Source organism: Mus pahari, chromosome 12 (genome assembly GCF_900095145.1).
Source record: "Mus pahari chromosome 12, PAHARI_EIJ_v1.1, whole genome shotgun sequence".
NCBI lineage: Eukaryota > Metazoa > Chordata > Mammalia > Rodentia > Muridae > Mus > Mus pahari.
Window position 1 is genome coordinate 52840661 of NC_034601.1, and position 13061 is coordinate 52853721.

At 42.9% G+C, this 13061-nt stretch overlaps 1 protein-coding gene across 2 annotated transcripts in view; it reads right to left on the reverse strand.

Moving 5' to 3' along the window:
- The window catches only part of Crybg3 (crystallin beta-gamma domain containing 3), a 100303-nt gene that overhangs the window by 55286 nt on the left and 31956 nt on the right, over window positions 1-13061 (reverse strand). For both annotated transcript variants that reach the window (XM_029544216.1, XM_029544217.1), the window contains 2 exons: window positions 12176-12606; window positions 1408-7492 (listed from right to left, as the gene is read on the reverse strand). In XM_029544216.1, coding sequence (XP_029400076.1) covers window positions 1408-7492; window positions 12176-12606 — 6516 coding nt within the window. The remainder of the gene's footprint in view (window positions 1-1407; window positions 7493-12175; window positions 12607-13061) is intronic.

Sequence of the window (13061 nt, forward strand, 5' to 3'; positions counted from 1 at the left end):
AAAAACAAACTGCAAATATAGAAGAAAGTAACACAATGTCCCTGCCTTCAAAAGAGCACAGTGTGGAAGGGGTTAACAGAGGACCATGCTCCAATAATAGTTGAAAATGTTGACAAGAGCAGGGAGGGGAGGCTGTGGGACAGAGGACTTCGGAAGGGCTTCCTGGGATGAGAGGCACTAAGAGAACTTAAAAGAACAGGATTTAAAAGTGAAAAACTGGAACGGGTTGGAGTATAAGGAGGGAGGAAATGCTCCAGGAAGAGAGCAGGGCCTCTCTGATAGTTCCTTGGGCTGGAACCAGGGCAGTCAGTCAGGAGTGGGGAGACGAAGCAGACAATCCAGAACCCAGGTTTTGTATTGGTGAAGACTGACTGCCAGCTTTGATAAGCAGCGGGGACCAGAAAACCAGCATTTCATCTAACACCATTGCTTCTTTTAAAACCTTCTTGGCTTTTAGGGTGACTGCTTGGTATTCAAATATTAGTGTGTTACTAAGGCTGTTCAAGATCAAGATCCACAAATGAGGGTTCTCTAGAAAGTTCCCTAATATTGGCAATGCCAGCCAAGAAAGCTCTATGCTAGACATTTGTCTGTTTCTAAGCCAAGGAAACACAGTGGCTCAAGTTGAAAGTGCTTTTTCAGCTATGAGGTGGCTCTTTGGTTCTCATAGTGGGATGCGCAGCACCCTGTGCAGTGTGAAGCACCTCCCAGAAAAGGGCATGGATAATAAACCATAAAGATGTTACCGTATATACATTTTAATGAGGTAAATAAGCTAAATGGGAGGTAGCAACTCCATTGTACACCGTAACTTGAGAAATTCAGTCCATTACCGCATCATTGGGAAGAGAGGCCCCTTGGTCTTGCAAACTATATATGCCCCAGTACAGGGTAATGCCAGGGCCAAGAAGTGGGAGTTGGTGGGTAGGGGAGCAGGGGTGGGGGGAGGGTATAGGGAACTTTGGGGATAGCATTTGAATTGTAAATAAAGAAAATATCTAATTAAAAAAAAAAGAAAAGGAAAAAAAAAACAAAACAGTGAAAATATTAGCCAAGGACTGTGAACTCACTCGTTTCTACAGCAGAGCCTTTACATTCCAACTGAGCAACCTTGCTTTCTTGTGAACGGATCACTAAAGCATATGCTGTACTTCAAAAAATAATCCTCGAGTTTTAAGAAACAAAATTCACACCTCAAAGCTGTGTGTGTGTGTGTGTGTGTGTGTGCGCGCGCGCATGTGTACTGAAACTGAACTCCCATCACCGCTGATCTATACAAGGCCCCTTTTGACAGGGTGTACCCCTAAGTTGCCAGGCTAGCCTAGAACTCGGAATTCTCCTGTCTTAGAAGGAGCAGTCTCATTACCTAGAACTCTGCTTCACTTGTTAATAATCACAGTAACTTACCTCCACATATGGGCTCAGTCTGCCTGCGTGGTCCTGAACGCGGAAATACTTGGACACTGGTTCCTGAAGGGGGCCACCAAATCTGGTCCCCGTCTCTGAGGAGTGAGTCCTGGAAGTCTGCAAGTACTGATGATAGGCACTCTTCAGAGAAGAATGCAACTTAGAGGTCAGATCCGATTTTTGGAGAAACGACGCCTTTTCCGACCACAGGCCGGAGGTCGTTGGTTCGCTGAACTCTACATATGACTTGGAGATTCCAGCGCGTTCCTGGTCGTCTTCAGGGTAAAAGGTGTTGCAAGGATCTGGCTGGTGGAAGGTAACACGTTCCCTCCTTTCAGCTCTCCAACCTTTGCCCGAAGCTACGGCTTCCTCCTCCTCTTCCTCGGCCACCTGTCTGTCATCTCCATCAAAGTTTCTCTGTAAGCGCTCTGATACTGACTGCAGGAGGGATAAGACGGAAGACGGCTGGTTTGCGCTCTTCCTTGACTTGGAGGAGCCATGGTGACCAGGCGAGACCTCACTGGACAGAACGTCCTCCTGCGAACTGTCATCCTCATAGATGGGGCTCAGGGCTAAGGGATAGATTTTGTACCTCTTGGCTTCCACTGATAAGAACATCTCTGAGTTGTCTCCATCAAATGCTTCAGCCAGTTTACCTTCTTTTTCAAAATGATGGACCAGGTCGGTTCTGCTCTCAGACCTTTCGCAGGCCAGGCCAGGCATGCTGGAGGTGTCAGGGAACAGGAGAGACTGCGATCCTTGGAGCTCTGCAGAGGTGTACCTGTCCTCCTCTTGAAGGGGTTCCTCATACAATATGGTAAAGGAAGAACTGTCTTGTTCGTCTTGAGAGACAAAGGCTAAACTGGACTCTTCCTTTTCTTCTCTATAATCCAGATTTCTCCTCTTGTCATATACTACAGGGACAGACATCATTTTGCTGAGCCTTACTACTGTGTCTGCCTCTTGGAAATCCGGCATTGCTGAGGCCGGGTAGCCTTCGTAATCCTTACTTAATGTAGGCGACTCATAGCCCCTGAAATGCAAAGCAAGTCTGTCATCGTGCAAGATCAAGCCTTCTGTTTCTCCAATGCTCTTCTCCATGTACTCCTGAGGATCCTTTGTACTCTCAAAGGCAGGGCCTAGGGCCTCCATTTGCGTAATGGTCACCCCTGGTGTTGTTCCATTGGTGCTCTCGATAGCTACCTCTATAGGCTCACGGTTCTCTGTGCTGCCGCTGGAATCTTCTGGAGCCATTACTTCCATTTCTATCTTAGAAGGCACAGGCTCAGCTCCATTTGACTCTTCAGTGTCTCTGTGGACTTGTTTTTCCAAGATGTCCAAGGGAGGATATACTGTCTCCTGGTATGTTTCTTTCACATCTAGCACAAACGGGACTGTTCCAGCATTTCCTAGGACATCTTCAGCATCCCTTAGGGGAGACACAGGTCTCTCCATCCTTCCAGAAACTCTGTCACTGTATTTTTGATAAACATTTGCCACTTCTAGCTTGTCAGGCATCCCCCCAGTACTGTCAGTATCTCCTTCAGAGTCCTCAGGATAAATATCTTCCATTTCTAGTTGGGCAGGTACCACGCCTATAACATCAGTCTCTGCAACAGTACTTTCTTCATCCTCTTGGTAAGTGTCTTCCATTCCTAATGTAACAGTTGTTGCTTCAGCTTCTGAAGTAATCCCCACAGCATCCTTTTGGTAGAAAATTTCCACTTCTGGCATCACACATGCAACCCCTGTCTTGCCAACGTCCCCATCAGCATGTTTTTGGTAAAAACTTTCCATCTCAATTGAAAGAGGTGGCACCTCAGTCTTTACAATATCTCCCTCAGCATCTTTTAGATGGACACTTTTCAATTCTGACATAACAGGCATCACCTCAGCTTTGCCAATATCCCCCTCGCTATCCATCTTAAAAGCTTTTTCCATTCCCAAAGTGATGGGTAACTCCTCGGGTTTTTCAACATACATCTGAGCATCCATTTGGTATATGCTTCCTCTTGTGAAAACGTTAGCCTCTGGCTCAGCTTTCATACTGTTCAACTCAGCGCCCATTTTACATGCCTTTTCTCTATGTGGCAGAAGAGGGGCTGCTTCATGTTTCATAATATTCAATTCAGCATCCCTTTTATTTGTCTTTCCTATCTCCAACATGGAAGGTATAAGTGCCATTTTCCCTACATTTACTTCATTATCGTTTTTGTGTGCTTTCCCTAAATTCGACATCGCAATGGGTATGCTTTTATTATGTCCTGGAAAACTTTTTTCAGATATGCATACAAGGCTATCAGAAAAACTGTTTTTGGAGGTGCTAGGCACATGGATGTCATCATTTGCAAGAGGCAAGTTGAAATTTAATACAAGGGTTCTAGTATCTGCTGTTGCCATTTTGTGATTATCCACACACTCTGTTTCTGCCGCCTTTTTATAGTCCTCACTGACAAGTAAATGCGGCTTCACTTTATCATCTAACCTTGTATGAGGCATGCCTTCAGCTTGGAAAACAGTCTCTAATTTCTGCAACTTTATACTATCAGACTGTCCAGCCCCACTTCTAAAACCTGGGCACTCTTGATAGGGGACAATTTCTCTTCCTTTAATTGACTCAGTGCCACTAACTAAGTGACTCATGGAGGAGAATTTACTTAATACTTCATTTTCACTAATTTCACATGTGTTTTGATTTACTGCCTGCTCTGATACCAAGAACTCCCTAACTACAGGGTGTGGATTACCACCACTGCTACCATTCCAGTTTTTTGAAGTGTTAGTGTGAGGTTCAGAAACCCGGGTATTTTCAATCTCATCAAAAGCATCATTTATCAAATTTTCTTGGGCTGCATAAATAACCTCATCGACTAATTCCCTGGTCTGTTCTTCTAACGTACAAGAGCTATTCCCTCTATCAAACTCAAAAAGGAGACTTGTCTCACCAACTGCAGATGAAACATTGCTCTCTTCTTCCTCTTTGACTCCTGACATATTGTCCACACCTTTCTCGTTCAAACTCTCTTGCAGTTGGATCCCTGCTAACACCCCTTCTGATGGGATAGCTTCTTTCACAGTACCTGGATTCATTATATCATCTTGGGCTAGATGCTCCTGGCAGGTACCAACCGTGTGTTTGGATTTTAGTTCTTCTCTGACAGAACTTAAAATCTCCTCAGTCAATGTATCAGCTTTTTCGAGTAGACCACTTCTGAGTAAAAGTGGGTCACGTGCTCTTCTTGCTTCTGTCTGGTCAGCAGATGCCTCAGAACACTGCTGGCAGGATCGGTTAACTGACACTGGTGCCCCAGCAACTGTTCCTGTCTCTGCTTTCATGAGATTGTCAACGTAGGCAGTGGTGGGGGAATCAAGAGATGCCTTCCTAGTATGAGTGACCAAATATCCTTGGAGTGAGGTCACTTCTGCTTCTTTTGGGCTAGGTGTATCTAATGCCAAATAAAAGCTATTATGGCCCAGTGGGTCAGTAACAGACGCACCTTCACGTGCGAGACTTACAGTAACTTTTAAAGACTCAAAATTACTCGGGAGATCATGTGACTTTACAGCTCTGCTATCTCCCTTAGTGTGACAAAAGGAGGGAGATGTGGTACCAGTACCAGCACTCTGGAAATAAGAGTTGTCTCTGAGTGATGAGGCTTCCTTTTCTAACCCCAGTAGAGAAGGCACATTCAATGGGCTAGAGCCCTCCGGGGCAAACACATTTTTCTCCAAATGGGCATCAGAACTCAGAAAAGACGTATATACGTGTGCGTCGTCCGTTTCTTGGAATTTTGGAGAAATCTTGTCTAAGCTCAGCTCTTCCATTTCAGAGATGCTAGAACTCTTTCCCGTCACACAAATAGCCAAAGAGGGAGTGATTAGGCAAGTGCTAGCTTCACAGTTCTGTGGCCTGTGCCTTGAGGATTCCTCCTCTGGAGCCAGAGGTACAATCCCAGGCAGATTACTCTCGAGACCAGCAGCGGCAGGGTGATCTAGGGTGCTCATCTCTGACTCTTGTCCACTGTGATGTTTAAAGGCAGGAGAAATCCCAGTCTGGTGACTCTCTTTGAAGCCACCACTGAAACGCGACTCTCCAGCCTCTCTGCGATCCACTGGTTGAGCGTCGTTGTCCTTTTCCACACCTAGATAATTTAACTCCGATAAAACAGTCTCTGCTAGCTTTTCTGCAACTGTTACTTGAGAAGAGGAAATGTCGCACTGAGGAACATCTCTGGGTTCTGCCTGAGAAACAGAGAGCGTAGACAAGGCTTTTCGTCTCCCAGAACTCGACTCGACAGGGAAGTTGCTCTGACCACAAACCTCTCCTTTTCCGAGCATTTTAGCAGTTTGGGTTTCCAAGGGGAAAGAATCAGACTTCTCCTCGGTGCTGTTACTAGCCTTAGCATTTGAGGACATTAACTCTGCTTCCTTAGGACAGTGAGACGGAACAGAATTGAGATCCTCAGAGATTTCTCCATGCTCCGAGTTTAGACCTATCCCAGCTAAATGAGTGCCAGTGGTTTCAGGACCTGAAGGAGACTGGCATGGTTCACCATCAGGGAGAAGCTCCTTGGATTCAAGGGTTGAGGATGCATGTCCAAGGTAAAGGGCGGGGGGATTCTCCCTGTCTGTAGCCTCAGAATGAGTTCCCACGTCTTCTTCTCGACACTCATTAGGGTGAGAAAAAACGTTGCCCTGTCCAGTTTTACTGGACATAGATCTCTCACTCTTTAAAGCCGGGAAACCCAACTTGCCAAGCCTGTTGATTTGAGAAGCAGAGGTAGGAGGTGAGGCACTGTAATCAGAAGTTTTACAGTCAAGGTTAAGAGGTGCCTCCGCATCAGAGGAAACGCCGCCTTGTTGATGATTCTCTAAGAGAAAAGGCGATTCAGAAACAGGATTCCTGTTAAGTTCAGACTTTAGTCCATGTGTTGTTTCACTTTTTGTGCATGCGACAACCCCTGAGTCACTGACACACTTCACAGACCCAGGGTCCTCTCGAGTTTTTCCCATCTCGTGAGGAGTTTTGACACGTGATTGCAAACCAAGCCCTTTGGTTTCTGTTTCACACGGTGGTGGCTCCGTTTCTTTGGGTAAGGGCTCAATTCTGACTTCAGGAGCTCTTACATGACTTAAAGTTGTGGGCTCACTGCCTGAGGCACATTCTGTTTCTTTCAAGATTTCTGAAACCACATTTTCCTGCAAGTCTCGGGCAGGTAACTTCTTTCCTTCATTTACAAGTTCTGAGTCTGTCACAGCATGTCCCTGGAGAGCCATAATGCGGGTGTGATTGACATTCCGCCTTGATGGGTTATCTACAGCTGGCTTGTCACCACACTTATGCTCTGGCAACCGTACATCTTCATGCCTAATTGATTTATGTGGACTTGACAAATTTGTACTTTCCATTTTGGTAGTGTCACTCCCATCAGATTTACTACAGGAGAAATCAGGAACAGCGGGCCCCTGAGGCCGAGCCTGCTCCTCTCCCGGCACTGACGGCAGCCCATCAGTCACCACAGAGCTGTTTATTCTCAGTGGATGGTCGGTTGCAGTTTTCCTCTGAAATTCTGGACAAGGGCCTTGGCTACTTTTGCTTCCTCTAAACACTGATGAACATACTAAACCACTCTCCGTCTGTGAGTCAGGCTCTCCAGCGACATAGCTGGGGTTAGACACGGAAGAAGGGGCAGCCCAACTGCTCCTGGAGCCTCCATGGCTATTTTTATTTAAAATGCACTTAGATGAAGCAACATCCTGCAGTCCTGGGACACTTTCCTGATTGCTTTCTAGGATGGTATTCATTTGGCTATAACCAGAGGCTTCTAATGGACCTCCTAGCAAATATCCTTTTGTGGCTACGTCTTTGCTGGCTGTTGACAATGGGACCGTCACAGTGTTGTCCCTTATGTTTCTAGAGCCAGCGTGTGCCTGGGGATTTGAGTCAGAGCTTCCATCTTCTCTGTCTAAGTGATTCACAGTTTCCAACACAGGCTGTTGCTTCAAATACTTCCTGATTTGTGTGGGGCCTCGGTATGTTGCATAGGTCACTGAAGGCTTCTCTGGCTTACTGACCGTATCTTTTCTACAAAGAAACAGCATGGGTATCAGATAATTTAATTAATAACAGTAAATCCTCAATTGTGAAGTATATCCTTCAAATACCATGCCTCATATAATATGTTTTAGAGAAAATGCTAGAAATTGTTAACATTTACCTGTTTTATTAAAAAATATAAAGATCTAGGAACAACCTGTGAGTATTGAGTCTACATTGATGTTTGAGCTTCTTGAAACGGTTCTTCCTTATCTCACGCCATAATATTTTTTTTTTAAAAAAGATTTATTTATTTATTATATGTAAGTACACTCCAGAAGAGGGAGTTATGGATGGTTATGAGCCACCATGTGGTTGCTGGGATTTGAACTCCGGACCTTCGGAAGAGCAGTCGGGTGCTCTTACCCACTGAGCCATCTCACCAGCCCATAATATTTCTAATTGTGGGTAACAGAAAGATCACAGAGTGACAAACCAAGGCTTAGGCTCTTGTTTGAACCCCACAAACACCCTCCTCTACCAGAGGACACCAGCTTGGCTCCAGGGCTCCAGATTAGTACCATTAAACTCCCACATCAACGTGATTTCTCCATCAAATCAGAGTATCAGAGCAAGCATCCACTCCTTTAACATTACATGTGAATTTGAATGGCTACTTTTTATGTGTAAATTAAAGAACTTTTAAAGAAAAACTCTGGTAAGCTGTACAATTCATAGTTAATATTGAATACACATTAACTCAATCAGTGGCAGAATTCTTAACAATATTCTCGCCTACTAAGTATTAAATATTCAACTCATAAGTACTAAATTGCTTGGGCAAAAGCAGACATCATGATGGAGTTCTAGAAGGACTGGAGAACCAACTGCAGCAGGCAATTCGTCATGTTCTCCCCATTCAACAGGCCGTGAAGAATATACCTCAAAAGCTCAGAGATAAGCCAGGTCCTCTTATTGCCCTCTATAAATAAACACCATTCCTAGTTTCTTAATTTTATCATCAAGGGGAAAGTAACCTTAATCCTAAACCATAAGAATTAATCTCGTAGATTACCTCCACCACAAAACTGACCCCTCTACTAAGATGGGTATTTAGTCTCTGACCTTCAAATGCACAGATCACAATATTTCCCACATTAAGATATAAAGAACTAAGAAGTTTCTCCCCCTACTATCTGAGTAGGGGAGAGTGTTTATCTGAGCAGACACAGTACATCATCATCATCATCTTTGCATATTTCAATACTTTATAAAAGATCTATACAATAGCATCTATGTAATGCTGTGTGTGCATTAATGCATGGCTAATAATTGCTCTAATGTTAAGCAATCTACTTCAGGCTATCTTACTTATGATTTACTTATTATATGTATATGTGTCTAAATATAGGTGCCACACGAATGCAGTTGTCTATGGTCATCAAAGGATGTCATCAAATCCCTGGTACTGGAATTACAGGTGGTTATGAGTCACCTAACCTGGGTGCTGGAAACTGAGCTTAAGTCCTCTTCAAGAGCAGCAGATGGTCTCAAACAGAGTAATTTCTCTAAGTCCCCTTTTTAAAAGATTTATTTATTTATTTTATGGATATTATGAGTACACCATTGCTCTCTTTAGACATACCAGAAGAGGACATCAGATCCCATTACAGATGGTTGTGAACCATCATGTGGTTGCTGAGAATTGAACTCAGGACCTCTGAAAGAGCAGTCAGTGCTCTTAACTGCTGAACCATCTCTCCAGCCCCATCTTGAATCTTTCTTAAGGGTGATACTAAAGTGTTTAAATTCTGAACTCATATTAAAATGTAGGACCCTGAATATGAAGATAAACAGTGGGCATATTGCTTATATGTTTTAGGTGCCCTTTTCAGATAACATCTATCATAATCTAAAACATTACATAAAATCCATATGAAAAGTGGAAAATATCTAGTTAGTATTCCAATACCTTTAAAAAAAAAGTTCATCTTTACTCTTAAAGCAATGTTAAGAAAGCTAGATTTATCTTAGTGATAAAGTTAAGTACCTCTCCTACAGCATATATAAAACTTCAGCATACATCTTAAATTTTATGTTTCTTACATACATCTTAAATTTTAGCTGAACTAGTTTATTTCACCTCATATAAATTCTGGTTCCTAAAATTTTACCAAGCCATAAGAGTAGACGAGAAAAAAGTCTGTTCCATTCATTTATTTTACTGTTTATCATAAACTTACCAAACTAGATACAGAGAGAAAACAGCAACGACTTTAGCTACAGCATGAATTTCAAACTAGATCAAAGAGTCATTAAACAAAGTCTGACTTGGGATAAAGCAGCCTTTGTAGGAAATATTTAAGAAGACACAAATAAAGGCTGGAGATATGGCTCAGTGGTTAAGACTACTTGTCACTCTTGCAGGAAGGGAGGGGACCCTCATTCAATCCCCAGCCCCCACGTGGCAGGTCACACCCACTCTTATTCTGATTCCAAGGTATCCAGCCCCCTTCCTCTTCTGAACTCTACAGCCACTAGGTAGGCACAGTGCATAGACTTACCTGCAGGCAAAAATTCACACACATAAAAGAGAAAAGCAGCGAAGGCTAGTGTTATTGGCAAATCCCTTATCAGCATATGTAAGTTTTAATATAAGTAATAAACTACAACTTCCCCCCACCCCAAAATATGTCCCAAATTCTGAAGAAAGGGGTAACCAAAGGAATATATATATATATATAATGCCAATGAAACAGGCAATAATAGATAAGAATCATATATATAGCAAATGTAGACCTTAGAATCAGCCCTGTCTGAACAAGATATCAAAGCATTTTATCCTGCACAATAATTACAAACTTACTATAGAAATGTTTTGGATAACTCTGGAGTATGAAGAGGGGAAGTCCCTGTTATACCTTTCTATTTTAAGGACTTTCTGCCTAATTTCAACTATGATGACTTCAATGCCTCAGTTTAAAATTCTAGCCAGATACGCGTCTGCAGCACCCTGGATAGAAGTACTACATTTCTATAACGCGGGTGTGCATTCATTATATCAAGCAGTTGCCATGTTTAAAGCATCCTACATCAAAGCCGCATTGTAATTAGTTGCTTCAGTTCTGAGCAGCTATACTCCATGAAAGATCATTCAACCAACACACTCTGCCTTCTACACAGCTGTTTCGTAGGTTACAGCTGAGTCACTACAACTGAATAATGATAAAAACATAAAAGGTCCCATTTTTTTCATTTTTAAATAAAATAAACCTGCTAAAAACAAAAAGCAAACAGACAAACAGAAAAAAACAAAACAAACCATGTGACTTTAGCTGGGCATGGTGGCAAACACTCAACAGCACTTGGGAATCAAAGGCAGGTCTACCTCTGAGTTTAAGGGCAGCCTGGTCTACATAGTGAGTTCCAGGATAGCCAGGGCTACATAATAGAGAGAGCTTGTCTCAAAAAATGAAAACAAATAAAAGCTAGAAGATTTATCTTTCACAAGCTGAACAGAAAATATTGTTTCATGCACATAATTATACATGTGATCTACAACTCACGATATCATCTCCAGACTAACAGGAATAAGGTAAGGTACTAAGACATTACAAGTATTGACAAAAGCAGGCACATTACTACATCATATGATTGTTTATTCAGCCTTGCAATGCTGTGCTAAAGTCTGGATAAATTTAATATACCTGCTTTCTCAGCCAAAAACATTTCATTTATATATAAAAAAAAAAATTCTACTATAGCAGCCTTCAAATAACAATTAGCCTTTTAAAAATGTATGTAATATCTGACTTTGGGAAAACATGACTAAGCTACTTTTCTAGCAATATTTATTTTCTTTTAAAGCATATAATTAAACACATTCTCTCTCATGATAGGGAAGGTTTTTTTGAACTGTTTTATGTAAAGGAAAGCAATACAAATAACAAAGCTGTTTCTTTGAAAGGAGCTACATGGCAGAACAGCTTTTCACAATGACTGTGACTTGTGAAAACCTTAAAAATGGTAACAGGAATTACCCACCCGACATGAAGCCACAGGGACTGTCCCGAGTCCGCAGTGAAGCCCCTTTGTTTAACTGGGTAGATGCTGAAAGCATTTCTCTATGCAACACAGGAGATTCTTAATCAAGAAGGAAAGGAAAAGTCTAAGGTACTTAACACAACAGGGAATGGGAAATACTCTGGCTAGTGTACTTGAGTATAAGACAAAACAAGCTTATACCTGCTCTTTAATCAAAGGAAGAAAAAGGAGTGTTGAAAGACTCCTTAAGTTCAAACAAGCCTTCACTTTAATAGAGCTATACAAAAGATTCATAAACCTAGTTTCCTGATAGAGCTGATTTATTGATTTGTTTTTAACCCCTTTAATTGGAGTCCACCAAAGAAAGAAGAAAGAAGGAGGCGGAGGAGGAAAAGAAGGAAGGAAGGAAGGAAGGAAGGAAGGAAGGAAGGAAGGAAGGAAGGAAGGAAGAGAGGGAGGGAGGGAGGGAGGGAGGGAGGGAAAAGGAAAGAAAAGGGAAGGAAAGGAGAAAGGAAAAAGGAAAGGAGTTGTTAGGCTCTGGCAGTGGAGACTGTTACAGACTACCTTTTCCAAGTCCTTGAGTTAATGAGGTTTACCACCTAGGCTCAGAAAGCTAGGTCCAAAATCATAGGAATTCTGTTTGTTTGTTTTTCATTTGTTTGTTTTCCAAATAACTTTCCAACTTACTTGGTCATATCAATGGTTTCCTGTTCGCTGTCTTGTGTTGAATCCAAAGAAAAAGCATCAGAGAGTTCTGAGGAGGTGGACTCCTGTTGGTCCCCAGGGAGTACCTGAGTCCTCACTGGACAGCTGGCCATCTCCTCCTCCCTTTGGCTCCCCTCCTCAGGAGGGCCACTGGGAGTCTGTGGGTCCTTCTCAGGTTTATCCTGGTCATCTTTGAAGGAAGACTGCTTAACCTCTCCAAGAGATGACTTTCCTGAGATATTGAATAAGTTCCCAAGAAACTGAAAAAAGCTTTCTTTTGGCTGCCGGTCACTTTCTCCTGTTTTGGCCTCTGCTGTAGAATCCAGAACATCCTTTGGCTTTGGGAGATCATCCACCATGGGCAGGATGGCCGGCTGCTCGGCATGGTTCCTTCTGTCCTCAGCTAGGGGAATCTGAACACAAAATACATGAGCGTCATCATTTGCCAACCAACATAGGCTGACTAGACAGCTAGGGCATGGCAGAGGCAAGGGTCACACTTGTGACCCAGACCCTGGGGTTCTAGTTCTTCACGCCCTTTGCAACCTACTTCTATAGTATGCACCTTCTGCAGCTTAAACAAAGCTGTACATTAACATCACAAAGGGAAACCTACAGCACTCCAACACTCCAAACAGGTGTAACCAGTCTAGGTTGGGGAGAGGTGACAGGTTCTCAGTAGGTGATCCTTGTGGGAGGAAGTAACCCCTCTGAAGGAAAACTAAAAGTTGGCTATGTAATATCTGTCCATCTCCCTGTCTGTCTGTCTGTCTGTCTGTTTCTGTCTGTCTCTGTCTATCTCTGTCTCTCTCTCTCTGTCTCTCTCTCTCTGTCTCTCTCTCTGTCTCTCTCTCTGTCTCTCTCTCTC